Source organism: Xylaria bambusicola (genome assembly GCF_022495145.1).
Source record: "Xylaria bambusicola strain CBS 139988 unplaced genomic scaffold F5B22scaffold_54, whole genome shotgun sequence".
Lineage (NCBI taxonomy): Eukaryota > Fungi > Ascomycota > Sordariomycetes > Xylariales > Xylariaceae > Xylaria > Xylaria bambusicola.
In genome coordinates, this window is record NW_025953607.1 from 112,288 (window position 1) to 128,743 (window position 16,456).

At 51.4% G+C, this 16,456-nt stretch overlaps 4 protein-coding genes across 4 annotated transcripts; 2 read left to right on the forward strand and 2 right to left on the reverse strand.

The window, feature by feature from the left end:
* Positions 1–169: 169 nt before the first annotated feature.
* Positions 170–2,674, forward strand: F5B22DRAFT_660065 (uncharacterized protein; the record flags this gene model as incomplete). The annotated part of the gene is made up of 2 exons (XM_047980252.1): positions 170–728; positions 801–2,674. The coding sequence occupies 2 exons, from the start codon at positions 170–172 to the stop codon at positions 2,672–2,674; spliced, it is 2,433 nt and encodes an 810-aa protein (XP_047826907.1).
* Positions 2,675–3,826: 1,152 nt separating this feature from the next.
* On the reverse strand, positions 3,827–7,037 carry F5B22DRAFT_439489 (CYTH-like domain-containing protein). The gene is made up of 2 exons (XM_047971839.1): positions 4,765–7,037; positions 3,827–4,673 (listed from the first exon to the last, which is right to left on the reverse strand). The coding sequence occupies exons 1-2, from the start codon at positions 6,742–6,744 to the stop codon at positions 4,017–4,019; spliced, it is 2,637 nt and encodes an 878-aa protein (XP_047826908.1). The 5' UTR covers positions 6,745–7,037; the 3' UTR covers positions 3,827–4,016.
* Positions 7,038–8,998: 1,961 nt separating this feature from the next.
* Positions 8,999–13,412, forward strand: F5B22DRAFT_622825 (armadillo-type protein). Its single transcript, XM_047975997.1, has 3 exons — positions 8,999–9,455; positions 9,589–12,619; positions 12,680–13,412. The coding sequence occupies exons 1-3, from the start codon at positions 9,316–9,318 to the stop codon at positions 13,013–13,015; spliced, it is 3,507 nt and encodes a 1,168-aa protein (XP_047826909.1). The 5' UTR covers positions 8,999–9,315; the 3' UTR covers positions 13,016–13,412.
* Positions 13,370–15,891, reverse strand: F5B22DRAFT_439512 (permease family-domain-containing protein). Its single transcript, XM_047971841.1, has 3 exons — positions 15,110–15,891; positions 14,172–15,053; positions 13,370–14,088 (listed from the first exon to the last, which is right to left on the reverse strand). Exons 1-3 carry the CDS (start codon positions 15,520–15,522, stop codon positions 13,623–13,625), a joined length of 1,761 nt encoding a protein of 586 aa, XP_047826910.1. The 5' UTR covers positions 15,523–15,891; the 3' UTR covers positions 13,370–13,622.
* Positions 15,892–16,456: the final 565 nt, after the last annotated feature.

Genomic DNA, 16,456 nt, shown 5'->3' on the forward strand with positions numbered 1-16,456 from the left:
GCTACTTGTTACATTGAGGAAGGGAGCAAGACTACGTCGCAATCCCTACGATCTACCCATACCGAAGAAGCAAAACCCATTGAAGGCGCAGCAATCCAATACCAGGAGAGCGAGTTTATTGTCACGGTTAAAGCCAACTACAGAGAACACAGCCGAAGTGCAAGCAAAGATGGGGTTTGTAGAGGAAAATGACATCGAGGAGATATTGGCGGACGATGAGTTCCCCACGGACAGCGATGAAATGAGCGTCGACTCCGACGAGCAGCCAAGCGAAGACGAGGCTATCATAACCCTCCAACCCAAAATCCCCTTCTCACAAAGGGCTAATGCTCTTATCCAGCCGGGAGACAAGCAGTTTCAAAAGATCGAGAATTACTTCTTCTCGCTTCTAAGCAACCCGGAGATGTCAGTCGATGGCATTCTTGAGGGCACATTCGATGACCACGAGATCATGCTCATTACGCCCCAGTCGGAACCCCTGGATGTCGTTCGGTTCCAGCTGAGGAACGCCCAGCGCTATTATGAGAATCTCGAGACGCGATTCAAAGGGCACACTGAGACTCTGGCTTTCAAGATGACTTGCCTTTACTTTGGATTGCCGGTTGCGCCGATGCGTTCAGGAACGTCGTTGTTTTCTATGTCGCCTGATCCGAGCACGCTCGAGACGAGCGCTGCGTCAAAGCCCAATCCACTCCAGTTTCTAGAGAAGCACGACAATGAGGATGAATGTAAGTTTTTGTTGAGCGCGCACTAACTCTGTCCTCGTAAATGATGATCCAAGTTAAACAATTCCTCTATAGCTATCCACGGCGCGAATACTCTCAGTCTACGTGGCGGAACTGGCGATTACGAAGGCGACGATGGAATGAGAGGTCTTTTCACCCCAATAGACACCCCGAAAGAATTTGCTTTTGAATTCGGTAAAGGGATCAAGGTAGAGGAGGATCTCAACTATGTTTTCAGAAACTCCGTAAACACATCAAAGGAAGCGAAAAGGGCGCGCGAGCTACGTAATCGCTCTTTCACACAAGTCAGCACGATATTCACCAACCCCTTGAAGCCGGTGATGCCGCTCGACGGACCGCCCTTGGAGTCAGTTATCAAAACGGGGCCGAGCATGCCTGGCGTGACGATTGCCATGTTGACGCCAACGGAGGTGCTTCGTCTGCAACAGGAGGTCCACTCTCTGCGGTTCCAGCTCCTTGACAGAACCCGAGAGTGTCCCTATGCAGACTGCGAGCGATATTTCACATTCTCTGATGGCGCCGGCCTCGACCAGCACATAAGAGAGGATCACGCTGTTCTACGCTGTTTCCTCTGTGGCAAGAATTCAAACCTCTTACCTTACTACGACACAAACAGGATCAAGGAGCACTTTGTCACAGAGCATCTCAAAGACATCTTGAGGGTTTATACCCCGGAAAGACTTACCAGGATCCCATCAGAAGAGACTGAGTACGAAAGTGTTGAAATCTCCGAGGAAGATGATTCACCCCCAGGACCGTTCTTCCGCTACCATCCAGACGACGAGAGGCTCTGGAACCCCAAGACCAGGCCCGCTTGGGAAAGGGTCGTGAATCTGATCAAAGCTGGCAAGGACCCGTGGGACAAGAGAGAGGGAATCCGATCGGAAAATACCAAGAAAAAAGAAGAAGAGGTGCAGGCAGCCAAGCGGATGACCCCGCCTGTTCAAACTGTTCCTGCGGTTAAGGACAAAAGCAAAGATTCCGGGGTGTCCTTTTCAGTCGTCGAGCCCCTATTGAGCCCTGCCTATTCAGACGTCGGCAAGACACCTTCCAACCTCGTGCCTAAGGCAACCACTCCCACTCGCAGTGTAAAGACACCAAAAACCGCAGCACTAAGGACCCCAGAGACGACACCACCCAAGACCCCCAAAACCCCCAAAGCTGCAGTGCCCAAAACACCACTGAGCGCAGTGCGGAAGGCACCTCCGCCACCGGCCGAGCCAGAGTCAATGTCGTTCGAAGCACCCGTAAGAGCAGGGCACGAGCGCAAGACAGCGAAGCCCACCATAACCAAGAGCAAGACCGAAGACGGGCGGGCCGAGATCTTCACGCTCGTGAACCCGTCGCCCTCGACGTTCGAGAAGAACGGGGCCTGGATCAAGGGGGTGCTAGAGCGGTACGTGGCGGCGGACGGGGCGACGCTGTACGGCGTGGACAACGACTCGGACACGGACTCGCCGCCGGGGAAAAAGGGGTACAAGATCTTCACGGCGATAAACACGGCGCCGGGCACGTTCGAGGAGAACGCCAAGTTCATCCGGGAGCAGCTGCAGCAGTATGTCGCCGAGGGGGGCGAGCTCCCCAGCATCAAGGACGACTGGGCCAGCAAACAAGGCGATCGAAAAAGCACTAACAATGACAGTCCTTCGAAGAAGGGGAAGCGCAAGAGAAGAGCCGCGACGGGATACTCGCAGCTCACGGGCTCGGACATAGATGAATACGAGTACTCCGAGAAGAGCGCCGTATCAGACGGACCCGAGAACCTCTCGGACGTAGCGCCGCCTCCGGCGAAGAGGGTTAACACGGCGGCTGCGAATGCGATGTCGACGTACGTCCCTGTGCCTGCGCCCGAGGGGATCGAGGACTGGAGTTTGAGTTCGCCTTCGTCGAACGAGGAAGAGGAGGAGGGATGGGTAATGGGGTGGTGAAAAGGGGGAGCGTAAAGGAAAAGGAAAGGAAAGTTGTGAAGGGAAATGAGAATTGATGGATAGAGGGATGGAGAAGGGGGATTTGTTATCAGTCAGAGGAATAAGTGAGTGAGATACCTAGCTTTTAGGAAATGTGCATAAGATACGAAAGTGATATAAGGAAGTATGGGAGAAGACGAAAAGCATTCCCTTTTGACCTCGTCGGGTGTATCGCTCGCACGATGGCTTTTCGATACAGGCTGGGTTAGGTACAGCCAATGTTATTCATCCGTAGCCAAATTCCATTTGTTACTTGTAAGATAGATACTAAGCAGATGGGATAAAGCCTCACATATTCCCACCCAAGTTTTCCATGCTCGTGAGTATAACTATAGCCTGTCTGTCATAGATGTGACGCCGCTAGTATGAGGAGGGTATTGCAATGTAGGGTTAACTCAAGTTCTTTATGACCACTAGCCAGCCTTTCCGTCCCGAGAAGCCTGCTTTTCCTTTGAGTATTCCTTTCTTCCCGTTCCAAGCATCATTGCGCTATTCTTTCCTGCCCTCTCTATGCACGGTTGTGGTACGTACATGCGTAGACACAGTGTTGCTTAAGTAATATGTATTCATGCTGATGGGTTGTGCCCTGACGGATTGCATATCTGAACCACCCAAGTGCTTCTCGAGACCAAATCCATACATAGTCCAAGTTCTATGAATAAATATACAGAAAAAGCTCGCAGAATCTAGTCACGAAGTATTGGAACAATATACCAAGGAGGTAGTCAATAGACATTACTATCAGAGGAATTGATACTACATATTGAAATGGCTATTTCTCTGCTATATCCTGACTTACCTACTATACAATTCTGAAAAACGAGAAGATGCCTTATGTGAATGTCTATTGCTGATCCTTGTAATAACAACTCTTGATATCCTCATTTGTGCCCCAATATAAAAATATGTGGACTTACACAGCATTCTTAAAAACAAGGATATGTCACCAAATGAAGAAGGTACTCATATGAAGTAAATCAATGCTAAATATTACAAAATACCTCACCCCTGCCCCAAGCATTTTTCTCATCTCAAGATCTTAGAATCTTAGAATGGACGTAGAGCAACTACTTCATGCACGTTATGCACTGATTCACCATCTGTCTTACTAAACGCGAAACTCAGCTGTGTGGTATCTCAAATACAAAGAAAGCATTAATTTTTTCTCCCTTTTCCAACCCATTAAAAGGCTCCCCCATTCCGTCAAGCTCTCTTGCATGCGTAGTTCTTAGGTTGTTCCCACAGCGCCATCAAATAGCTTAAGTAAGGCCGTATGCTTAGAATGTAGCAAAGGTTAAGCCCGTCACATGACAGGCTGGGGACAGCGCTTCGCCAGCACCCGTATGTTATCTATCAAACCATCGACTAGATCTGTATACCTGTTTGGTTCGCCCTTCATGAGTAGGTGGCCATGATCGTACAACACACGAGAATCGAGCTCGATTTCTAGTTCGTGCTCCTTGGACGGCGCACCAGCCTGCCCTTGTGGGCCTACAGTTTCTCGTGTAACTTGCGTCAGATCGATCTGATAAAACCCGTGAGTGTAGCTCAGCCTGTCCTTATTGCGGTCAGGCTGTCGATCCTTGTTTGGGATCTGGTTCTGTTCGATCTCTTGCGCAGGGCCGTCCCAGTCCCATTCAATATTGACACTGATTCGGCAGTCCAAGGGCATATGGGCCATGTGGATGTGAATGTCGGCAACCCTTGCCTTCACGATCTTAGCAATTACATTCCCTGTCTTTTGATCATACGAGACTCGAGCTTTCAGTGGCCCATTCTGCTGGAGTAGGTTGGCGACGGAAGGTGGTATTCTTTGGCGTAAATGAGCTGGCAGGTCAAAGAATCGGTCCGTCTGGCGGCGGTGAACGTATTGTACAGGGACTCGGGGCTCGGCCGTTGAGCGAGCAAACGAAGCTTTGACCTGATCATTTAGATACTCATTAAATCCCTGATGTTGATTCTGTAATACATATCAATTAGCTCAATAGTTTAAGACAAAAGGCCATTGCATATGCAAGAGCGGATAATTGGAATGGTTAGATATGGCATACCTCGGTCATAGAACTACGGAAGGCTATCCTAGCCTCTTCACCAATGATGCACTCGCCTCCCTGGATCCTCAATTCAACGCGATCATTTGTACTCTTGTCAATGATGGTACCAAGCTTTGCCTCAATCTCAAACGTGGCGCCACGTGCACGCAACTCAGCAGGGTTGGGACCTTGCAAGACGTTGTAGACGAAAAAATCGGCAATGGTGCGGGATATGAAGTCGATAGGTTTTGAGCCTTCGATACTAGGCTCCCATGGGAAAGGCTGCCCTCCAAATGTCAAGGAGCTTTTCGCTGCGACTTGATTGGGCTCTTCCCTGGCCAGTGTGGTCGATCGTGCAGTCTCCGGAGAGGTGTGTCGGGACACATGCTCGGTCCTCGTAGTCGCACTGGGTTCAGGATGCGTACCGTTGACGGAGGCGGCCGAGCTGGGAGCCACTGTCTTATGTTGCTTGATTGAATAGTTGCGGCTTGCAGCGAGTGTTCGTTTACGGCCAGATTGAGCCCAGGTAGGCGCTGCGCTGTGTATAATGCGCTTTTTTCGAGGCATGGTGGGTGACGTAGACGAAGGTTGAGAAGGAGGCGCGTGATTGCCGTTTAGCTTTGGAGGAGGCGGTGGTTGGCGTTGATTCTCCACCTCGTCCGGTCGCAAATCTCGGTCGTCTAATTTTCTCTTGGCAGGGGTGGCCATATCGCGCTGTGATTCCGTGTTTGCCACGGAACCCACAGGAGGATGAGGTTGCAAACGTTGCTGAGAGTGGAATGAGTCCTGCTCGTTAGATGCAGACTGGCCGGTGCTACTAGGTAAACTGGGCACGCGTGTCTTTGGTGAGACACTAATACTTCTTTCACGTTCGCTTCGGGATTGTTGTGACTGAGATCTTCTTTGAGATTCACTGACTGCGTCATACGCACTGTGTCCGACGCTCGGCAATCGGGATATGGAAGCCGGTGGAGGAGGTGGAGGCGATGCTTTCACCATTTGTTGGTACGATTGTGAGGTTGATGTTATGCGTTGCTGGTATGGGCTAGGTGGTTGCTGGTAACTCGCAGCGGGTGACTGCCGAGGAGGAGCGGTCATAGGTGGCCCTAGAGGCGTAGCAGGTTGAGGCGACTGATGCCGATGGTGTTGTTGATCAAGGTGAGAGGGTGGACCATGATGTATTGCGACAGGACTGCTTTGGCCATACGGAGGATAGGATGGCTGTTGGTTGTGTGCAGACGTAGGCGTCGACGCCGAGTGGATGGAGAGAGACCGTTGGTGTAGATATTGGTGACTTCCACCGGGAATACCGATAGGTGGTGTTTGAGGTATTGGTTGCTGTTGGTGTTGTGGGTGTTGCTGTGGCGGTTGATGTTGCTGCCCTTGACTTTGGGGGTAAGAGACCGACCCATGCGAGCCGGTGGGGGTTTGAGAAGAATAGCTGTCGCGCGAATAGCTCGAAGGACCGTATTGATGGCGTTGCCCAGGGCTTGCCGGCGGCTGTTGAGTAGGTGGAAACGGGTAGCCAGCTGTACTACCACCGCTCACGGAGGATGTAGGAGTCTGACGATACGGTGAAGGACCGGACAATGACGCGCTACCAGGAGATCGTATATCGTGGGGAGCCAGTGGCTGGAGTGGGGGAACCGACGGCCTGCCCGAGTATGGGCCGGTGGGCGAAGAATGACGATAGCTTGTGGGTGAGGCGTATGGCGCTGGTCCAGGACCTGCCGAAGGTGGGTTGTGATTTGGGTGACTATGCGGAGGGTATTCACGTGGTTGGGAGACGGGAGACGCGTGGGTCGAGTGACTGTAATCGCGGAATGAATGCGGCGGCGGCGGTGGAGCTGTCTGACCGGGCGTCCCAGGTGTCGTTGGGACTGGACCAACAGATGAAGTCGACATGGACGGATGAGCTGGCGGCGGTGGAGGAGCTGCCCTTGACCGATCACTAGCAGATCCTCCGCCGTCGGTATTTAACATGGCGCGTAAATCCATTTCTCAAGGTCTAGTGGTCCTCGCGCGCGCAAAGAGCCATGCAATAGCGCAGCACTGATTTGCGCGCGCGCAAACGACGTATGCACAATGCAAACAACGAAGGGAAAAGCACGTCGGCGGCCTTTGCTTTCTCGTTTTGCTTTTTTTTCTTAGTCCTTACTCGCTCTATCGAATTCTGTCTATGCTCATATCAATGTTCACGCCCGGTCCCAGTCTAAGGGTATGAAATCTGGCTCGTCTGCACTCGGCTGGACTCGACTGGACTCGACTGGTAGCTAGTGATGCGTGGTGTCATAGACACAATCACGTAGGCTATGGCTCATGGCCCGTGTCTAGATAGTATCGTGGCCGCGTGGCGGAAACAAAGCAACCCGGGAGGACGATAGCGTGTGTTACGCCAGACAAAGTAACTGACACGTATGGAATCGATGAAGCGGCGCGCAAACGACGTTGGTGGGGAGTCGGGGGTTCTGTTATATGTACATAGACAGATAGATCGGTTGGAAGGGTATTACTTGGGACCAACCACAGCGGTCGTCATGGACAGAATTAGTGCAGTCGATCTGGATTCTCGAACACGATGGATTCAATTGATCGGGTACATGATATGATGAGCAAGAAAGTCGGAATGGAGAGAAAAGCCGATGGTTGCACGGCGCGCCTGAGTATCGATAAGCACTGTCGGAGGACAGGTTCTGTTACGGGAGGCAGTTGTTGGAAGTCTAGATGCTGTCGGGCTGGGTTGCTGGACGTGGTCGCAAGAGAAGCGTGGTGATGGCGATGGTGGGAGATGAGAAGACTTCGAGGCAGCGGTCGATGCGATGCGACGGGGAATTAAATGAGGGTCTGTGAGGGCGGACGGGCGGGCGTGCGTACGTGAGTTGCGTGGGTGCGGTGCGGTGGTGCGGTGTTGCGTGCGGCGGCGGCGGCGGTGGTGGTGGTGAAGGTGAGCGAGCTGCAGTCCAGTCCAGTCCGTCGGCGATGGTTGGTTGGCGGACGGCGGATTGACGGTTTGGCAGTTGGCGACACTGAGCAAAATCGCAGAGCTACCTACCTACTATGTAAGTACAGTTCGGTTACTGGTTGGGCCACTGATATATCGTAGTAGGTGCAAAAAGTACAAAGTGGCTACAAGACCCTAAAGTACCCTTGTTACGTCTAGACAAGTACCTGAAGCTACCAATAAGAGTGGATGGAAGAACCTTTCATGTTGAAGTGCCATCAATGGAGCAATATATAAGGAAACTCTAGAGTTCCCTATGAACTAAGTGCTTAGGTATCTACTCTTGACGGTAGGTAGATGATCATACACAGGTCTGTATAAGTATGTATAGGTATGTACAGGTAAGCAAAAGAGCCTCAATATTGGGCTTCCAGTATGTAAGTATGTACTGGACTGGGGACCACTTGTATGATGCCTACTACGTACTACATAGTAGGTACCTCCTGGATGTCCCTTCATCTGCCGAAATGAAATACGACGTTATGTGATCCACCGCTGAGTAGATACCTAGTAGCTAGAACACCTGGTCTGACCAGGGAAGAATTCCATGTGTATACTACGTACACGTATATACAAAGAACTCAGGAGGCTGTTGTTCATTGCCTAAGTAGGTACTGGTCTGGTACTGGGCATGGCCCCCAATTGAACCCAAGGTTGATCTTATCTACCTCCAGCCTTATTTTATGTAGATAGCTTCGCTCCCCTACATGTGCATTCAAGATGCCCAAAACTTACCGGGAGAACAGGATCAATCGTCTTCCTATTATACTACCGTAGTCCAGGCTAACCTTTTCCCGCTCTGAAGCTGCCTTTCAGATAGATACTCTTCAATCACTGGCTGGAGCTCCGTTAGCCGCATAGTTTTATAACTTCAGATGCTATTAGTGGGTGGAGAAGACGACAGAGTCTCGGAATGGACTCATAGCTCCCAAGGAGATGTGGCGGTGCAGCTGGAGAAGACAGATAGTATACATGATCTCTGTATTCCGACAACACCATTGGCCATCTTGAAATGCCTGATCCCTATTGATGAATGGCATCCCATTGACTTCCAGGTTATATATCTGTATGTAGCCAAACCTAGGTAGGGCAGTAGATAAGAGCCCGATAAGAAATAGCTGGCTGGCAGGTAGCAGCTGGAGCTGGAGGTTACTGCAGGCAGAGCTCTGTCTGACGTGGACATTCTAGGTACCTCCTCGTAGGCTACAATTCGCACCACGGAAGAAGTACCAACCACTTCACCACAGGCACCGCTGTCAGACAGAAATCACTCCAACTTGCCGATTCCATCCCCATCCGTCATCACCACCATCGCCGCCATCATCACCATCACCATCGCCATCACCATCACCGTCCGCATCCATATACCTATTTGCTGAATGCAAATACTCACATCTCATGCGATCCGGCACACCAGTTTCCATCTATAGACCGGTGCATTTATTTCTTCAATTGTCAATTCCGTCGTCCTGATTACTATATACCAACCTGCAACCCTCCCACACGACCACAGTCTCACCCACACACTCACCCACACACGGGCGCCCGCATCTCTAAGTCTCCTAGACATGGCTGCGCTCGTGACTGCCACCGGTGTGCTGGCCTTGCTGGCTGACGAGGAAGTTGAGCTCAAGGTCTTTGCCCTGCAAACTCTCAACGAAGATATCGACACTGTTTGGTTCGAGGTGGCTCCCGCCGTAACCGATATGTATGTTGCTAGACATGACCCATTTTGTTGTATTCTGTTCCATCTCAACTCTCTCAACCCCATCCTTGAATCAAAACCCAACTTCAAGTACACATCGTATTTCTTAGCTGACGTTGTTACCTCCTCTCTTTAGTGAGGCGCTCTATGAAGATGAATCCTTCCCCGAACGCAAGCTAGCCGCCCTCGTGCTGTCCAAGGTTTATTTCCACCTCCAGGCCTACGATGAGAGCATGTTCTTTGCATTGGCTGCCGGCGATCTCTTCAAGCTCGATAACCCTGGCGAATTTGAAGAGACCATCATCTCTAAATGCGTCGACCACTATATCGGCACCAAGCCCAAGAGCGAATCCTACACCGTTTCCGATGAGGACGATGGCGTCGCCTCTCCGCCCTCCCTCGCTACTGCTTTTGCCACAGGCACTTCTGATAGCAACGCATCTGCTCTCATCTCACCCACCACTCCCTTCTCCCAGTCTACGCTTCCTTCCAAGTCTCTTCTCTCTCGCGCTTCTACCGACAATACCATTCTGGAACCTTCTTTCGAACCTCAGAAGAAACAACACCGGTCTTCCTCCATCGCATTGTCTTCCAATGAGCTCCAAACCAGCCGAGCTGTTGAAAAAGTCATCGACCGCTTGTTTCAAAGCTGTATGAATGAGGGCAAGTATCAGCAGGTCGTGGGTATCGCCGTCGAAGCGAAGCGCCTGGAGTGGGTCAAGCACGTCATCTGGCGCGCTGATGAGGAGTACAAGAAAAATAAAGGCAAGGCTGCACAAGATGATGCTGTGAGCACCGCAGAGGAGCTCTTGGACTACTGTGTAAGCATTTGCATGGACGTTGTTCAGGAGCGGCACTTCCGGAATGAAATGCTGGTTCTAGTGTTGGGCATTTTAACTAGTGCTAAATTCGCCAATGGGAGAGCCAAAGACCCGGATTACTTCTCTATTGCCAAGTGTATAGTCCATTTGGATCAGGATACCAAAGCATGCGACGTCATTCGGCATCTTGTTGAAACCGAGTCTATCGAGGCTACAGCTATTGCGTATCAATTTGCCTTTGACCTCTACGATAATGCCACCCAAAACTTCTTGGGTAAGGTTATATCGGGTCTCCCCAAGGGTCAAGTCACCACTGAAAACAAGGAGAACGAGGGCAACGATGAATCCGAGAATGCCCCACTAATGAGCGATGTGGACCAAAACGACGCCAAATCTGATGAGGTGGATGAGAAACACGCCGAAATCTACAAAAATATCCGCTCCATCCTTGATGGCACTAAGACCATCAAGCTCAACCTCGAGTTTCTCTACCGCAACAATCATACTGACCTTGGCATCCTGAACAAGGTACGCGACAGCCTCGAGGGGCGCAATTCAATCTTCCATACTGCTGTCACTTTCTGCAATGCGTTCATGAACCAAGGTACTACCAATGACAAGTTCTTCCGAGACAATTTGGAATGGCTTGGAAAAGCGGTCAACTGGTCCAAGTTTACTGCGACTGCGGCCCTTGGAGTTATACATCGCGGAAATCTTTCTCAGTCAAAGAAGTTGCTGGATCCCTATCTTCCCCGGGCCGCCGGCGGTATCGGTGGCGGTTCGCCGTATTCCCAGGGTGGTGCTCTGTACGCATACGGTTTGATCCACGCAAATCACGGTGCTGGCGCTGTTGACTACCTTCAAGCTCGGTTTTCTGAAGCTAATGAAGAAGTAATTCAACATGGTGGTGCGCTGGGTCTTGGTTTGGCTGGCATGGCAAGTGGCAGTAAAGAGATCCTCGAGAGCCTCCAACAGGTGCTCTACGCAGACTCTGCGCTGAATGGTGAGGCTGTTGGTTTATCTATGGGTCTCGTTATGCTGGGTACCGGTAACGTCAAGGTACTGGAAGACATGGTGGCATATGCTCATGAGACGTCACACGAGAAGAGCGTAAGGGGTTTAGCTTTAGGTATGGCTCTAATCATGTACGGGCGACAAGAACTCGCCGATGTCATGATTGAGGGTCTCCTGAATGACCCTGATCCTACGTTGCGTTACGGAGGCATAATGACAGTCGCCATGGCCTATTGTGGCACAGGAAGCAATAAGGCCGTTCGCAAGCTCCTCCACGTCGCCGTTAGCGATGTGAACGACGATGTTCGACGTATCGCTGTTATGAGTCTGGGTTTCATTCTTTTCCGTAAACCTGGAAGTGTTCCCCGCATGGTTGAGCTTCTTTCTGAATCTTATAATCCGCATGTACGATATGGTTCAGCCATGGCCCTGGGTATCTCCTGCGCCGGAACTGGCCTCGACGAAGCAATCGACCTGCTCGAGCCCATGATGAAGGATCCAACCGATTTTGTGCGCCAGGGTGCTTTAATTGCCCTAGCCATGATTATGATTCAACAAAATGAGGCCATGAACCCCAAGGTTGCATCAATCCGGAAGACCTTGAAAAAGGTCGTCGGCGACAGACACGAAGACGCTATGACCAAATTTGGTGCTGCTCTCGCTCTTGGTATCATTGATGCTGGTGGACGAAACTGCACTATCGGTCTTCAAACACAAACGGGTAACCTCAACATGGCGGGCGTTGTCGGTATGGCCGTCTTCACTCAATACTGGTACTGGTTCCCTTTCACCCACTTCCTATCGCTGGCTTTTAGCCCAACCTCCATTATCGCTTTAGATCATGATCTGGACATTTTGGACGTCAAGTTCCACTGTGCTACAAAACCCAGCCTCTTTGACTACCCCCCTGAGCAAGAGGTCAAGGCAGAAGAAGGCCCGGCGATGATTGCCACCGCTATTTTGTCTACTACTGCTCAAGCTAAACGTCGCGCCCAAAAGAAGGAAAAGGCTGATAAGGCTCAACACCAAAAGAGTATGGATATCGACTCTACGGCCACACCCACGACTTCAAATGCTGCTGGGGGTGATAAGATGGATATTGACGATAACGCCAAACCAAGCGACGAGAGCAAGGATAAAAAAGAGGAAAGCGCTGGGGCGCAGAGCGAAAAGGAGACCTCAGCACCTCCAGATGCCAAGAAGAAACTTGAAAAAGAGAAAGCAGGCTATGAAATAGAGAACATGAGCCGTGTCCTACCTGGCCAGCTCAAATTCATCAGTCTCGCTAAAGGGCGATACTGGCCGGTGAAACTAGTAAGACCAGGTCCATTGGTGAGTCTGATTTGAACCAAAATCACTACTCTTTGAACATGATACTGATGAATTCCCTAGCCTACTGGTGGCCCTATACTTCTACACGACACACAGCCCGAGAAGGAAAAATCCTTAATTGAGGAGAAGCTCAAGAAAGTAGCAACTGAAAGAGCGCCTGTTGCTGGAGCCAGTGGCGCTCAGGGCAGAAATCCTCGAAGTGTAGAGGAGGCACTTCTGAGCCGATTGGCAGGAGTAACCCAACCCGTGACACCCAGCCGAAATCAGAGCGGCGCGGCAGCGGCCGCTGGTGTACTCACCGCTATTGACGAAGACGGAGAGGGAGATGAGGAGGCTACAGTTCCTCGCGATTTCGAGTATGATACCGAGAACGACGACGATGATGATGAGGAATAGTCACTTTCACCTGATTCAGACTGGTCGCAGCTCCCGTTCCTATGATAACACCGAAGTTGATGCGGTAGCTTACCATTCCTAAATGCAATACTACTTTATAGCATAGAGTCTAGCTTGAAGTGACGGGATGATTCACTTGTGCATAAGACAGTCCACAAACTACCAGAATAGATGGAATTTTGAACATACTACATGGCACTACCACAGCCTGCATTAGCTGACGTGGGTATTCAAAATACTGCATTTAAAGCGTGAGAACCGATTTATCCGAATGACACGTCTTTTATATATAGCTTAAGATATCACATGTTTTATTCCAAGTTGCATCAATTCGGGTTATCTTACTCCTACATATCATTATCGAGCTTCACTCTGTGATCCCTTTGCTATAACTCTATAACTAAGGACTGAATTAACATTAAGCATCAGGACCACAGATCAGATTTAACACGATTGTACCATATTCACCATCACCCAGGCTAATTCTATTTATGTGTCATACCGTTAAGCTTTTTTTCATTCATTGCTAAAAACAACCGCAGTGCATATGCATACATCATATAAGCTATTACGTAACAATAACCTCCCTTTTTCTTACTGTATTTAATCAAGCCATTTTATCACTATCCATACTATGATGATTCAGCGGCCCGTCGTCCTTGAGGACGACAGGGTTATTATCCGAAGCGAGAGCCTGCTCCTCCGTCTCCTCGATTTCTTCCGGCAGGGTCAGGTTCAGGATGATGGTCACGAGAGCCGTGACGGCGAACCCCGTCTCCACGAAGATCTCGATGGCGTCCAGAAAGCCCCGGAGGCTCCTGTTGTCGCCCTCGTAGGTGAACACCGAGGAGAAGTAGTTCGGCACGAGAGTCGCGCCGTAGCCCAGCGATAGACCCGCGGCGAGAATGAAGCGGTTGCGCCGCGTGAAGGGCGCGCCCCGGCATATGATTGCCATGCCTGAGACCGCGACCGATGTGAATAGGAACGTCGTCATGCCGCCTAGGACCGCGGACGGGATCGCGACGAGGGCGGCGGCGAATTTGGCGAAGATGCCGCCGAGGATGAGAAATATGCTGTTTTTTAACAAAGATTCCGTTAGTGGTCTGGAGTCTCTCGATCGATGTAGTAGAAAGAAAACAAAACAAGTGAAACTCACCAGCAGCAATACCCCGCCGTCCGATTCGCGCATCGCGTGAGCGCGATAACGCCGTTATTCTGCGCGAACGTAGTCATGGGGGTCATCGTGGCCAGCGCGGCGAGCACGCCGTTGATCCCGTCCGCGAGGACGCCGCCCTGGATCCGGGTCTCGTAGACGGGGCCGTCGACCTCGATGCGCGAGACGTCGCACGACGCCGTGATGTCGCCGATGGCCTCGCACGCGCAGATGATGAACACGGTGAGCATGGGGAGCACGAGGGGCGCGTACACGGTCAGTCGGAACGTGTGCACCCATATGAAGGATGCCACGGGCGCTTGGTCGATGCCGCTGCGGGAGAAATAGCCCGTGGCGGCGGCGATGATGATCCCCGTCAGGAGACCGATGATGACGCTGGTGGATTTCATGATCGGCGAGCCGAAGCGCTCGCAGAGGATGATGGTGATGAACACGGAGAAGCCTAGACCGAGATACTCGGCCGAGCCCCAGGGCAGCGCGTGCGGCGCGGTGATGTCGGGGCATTTGTCGAAGAAGGCCGTGTGCGTGGCGTCGGAGCAGGGTCCGCTGCCGCCCAGCCAGTTCTTGAAGCCGGATTCGATGAGGCTGATGCCGATGAGCATGACGGTAGGGCCCGTGACGAGAGGCGGGAAGACTTTCAGGATGATCCTGGGCGGGACGAAGGCGAGGAGGATCTCGAGGAGCGCTGCGACGGCTGCGGTGCCCAGGAGGGCGCCGTAAGCGTCGGGACAGGGCAGTCGCGTGCCGTCTGAGGCTACGGGACAGAACCCGTTGGCATACATCTGGTCGAATGCCTTTTGGGCTACGGGGATCACGGTGAATGATACGCCAACGACGGAGATGAGGCCTGTGCCAATGTAGTACCTGGTGTGCTTGTAAGTATATTTCGTTGCAACATATCGCATTATCAATGGACTTACGGTGTTCCCCGAATATGAAACCTCGTGATCTGAATCATAGACAGAATACCAGACACGATCAAAGCCGTCGAGACGAGGTACTGCTGTAGTCCCGTCCCGAGATTCACACCACCCGCGCCAGACAGGATGAGAGGGGGCGTGATGACGCCCGCAAGCATGGCGAGCGCATGCTGGAAGCCTAGCAATAGGGCCAAGAACACGGGCAATTTATCATTGAGCCCGAAGAACGGCGACACCTTGCGCGACTTGCGCAGGAACGGGAGGTTCGGGCGGAAGAGAAAGGCATAATCGTAGTCGCCGAAGAGTCCGTCGCGCGTTAAGAACGTCTTCTTTACCCCCTGGAGTCTATCCCCGAAACTCCGTCGTGCAGGCGCCTGCGGCACGATCTGCGAGGGGCCGTGGTCCTCGTCCATCTTCGGTAGACGATGGATGATATGGGTATGTATGGAAACGAAGGAGCTTTGTCTCCGTGACTTCGCGATGGGATGGGACGGAGGTCACTAATATATTAGAGTTTATGCTCGATGGATCTGGGTCGGAACTATTTCCTGGGTATGATATAATCAAGCAGGGGTAGCTAATTGGAGGCTCGCTTTACTGCTGACGCGCTTGAAAGGATAGAGACCGGCCCTGGTAAGGGTGTTATATACATAGAATGATGGAAGCGTCCGGCTATAACATCTACGCGATATCTACGGATCCTCGTTTACATGCTAGTGGTGGTAGTCTGGTAGGGCTGGGCCAGCTATCAATCGCTCCCAAGACTCTGGACAACCCAAGCAGACATCAGCTCCTGCAAGAACATGGACCGCGGGGCTAGCCGATGAGGCGAATCGCCCGGTGCCGGGTAGCTGGATTCTATCAATCTGTGGCCGCGTACATTGGAGATCGGCATGTGACGCAGGTGACACTTTGTAGGTGTATATCCAATTGACGCTCGTTACTCAGAGTGCATATTGGTTGTTCACCATGGCTTCCGACAATTGCCTCCCGCGACAAGAATCCTAAGTAAGTAAACGACAAGTGTTATTACGATACGGTATGATTATTATCATCAGACCATTTACCTAGCGGTAGTAATAACCGTGATAAGCCAAAGACTAGGGTAACCTGTTCAAAAGATTTATTTCAGTCCGAGTTCCCCCTTCCATAATGGGGCCTGCCTCTTCGACTACCTACACTAGTAGGTCGATATCACGAGTAGAACAAGCACCATCAAAGGTGCTAGAGGTCGTCGCTGGCAGCTCTGGATGGCTAGAGATAAGGAAAAATAGTTTTCTACCTAGCGTAGGGGAAGATTTTGTGGGGGAGGTCATCCCACTGTATGCCGCACTAGATACATAGTAG

Coding starts and splice junctions, on each gene's coding strand:
- F5B22DRAFT_439489 (XM_047971839.1), bottom strand. CDS start 6,744: ATGGATTTACGCGCCATGTTAAATACCGACGGCGGAGGATCTGCTAGT. Junction 4,674..4,764: donor TCCGTAGTTCTATGACCGAG/GTATGCCATATC, acceptor TATGTATTACAG/AATCAACATCAGGGATTTAA.
- F5B22DRAFT_439512 (XM_047971841.1), bottom strand. CDS start 15,522: ATGGACGAGGACCACGGCCCCTCGCAGATCGTGCCGCAGGCGCCTGCA. Junction 15,054..15,109: donor TTTCATATTCGGGGAACACC/GTAAGTCCATTG, acceptor CAAGCACACCAG/GTACTACATTGGCACAGGCC. Junction 14,089..14,171: donor ACGGCGGGGTATTGCTGCTG/GTGAGTTTCACT, acceptor GTTAAAAAACAG/CATATTTCTCATCCTCGGCG.
- F5B22DRAFT_622825 (XM_047975997.1), top strand. CDS start 9,316: ATGGCTGCGCTCGTGACTGCCACCGGTGTGCTGGCCTTGCTGGCTGAC. Junction 9,456..9,588: donor GCTCCCGCCGTAACCGATAT/GTATGTTGCTAG, acceptor TCCTCTCTTTAG/TGAGGCGCTCTATGAAGATG. Junction 12,620..12,679: donor TAGTAAGACCAGGTCCATTG/GTGAGTCTGATT, acceptor TGAATTCCCTAG/CCTACTGGTGGCCCTATACT.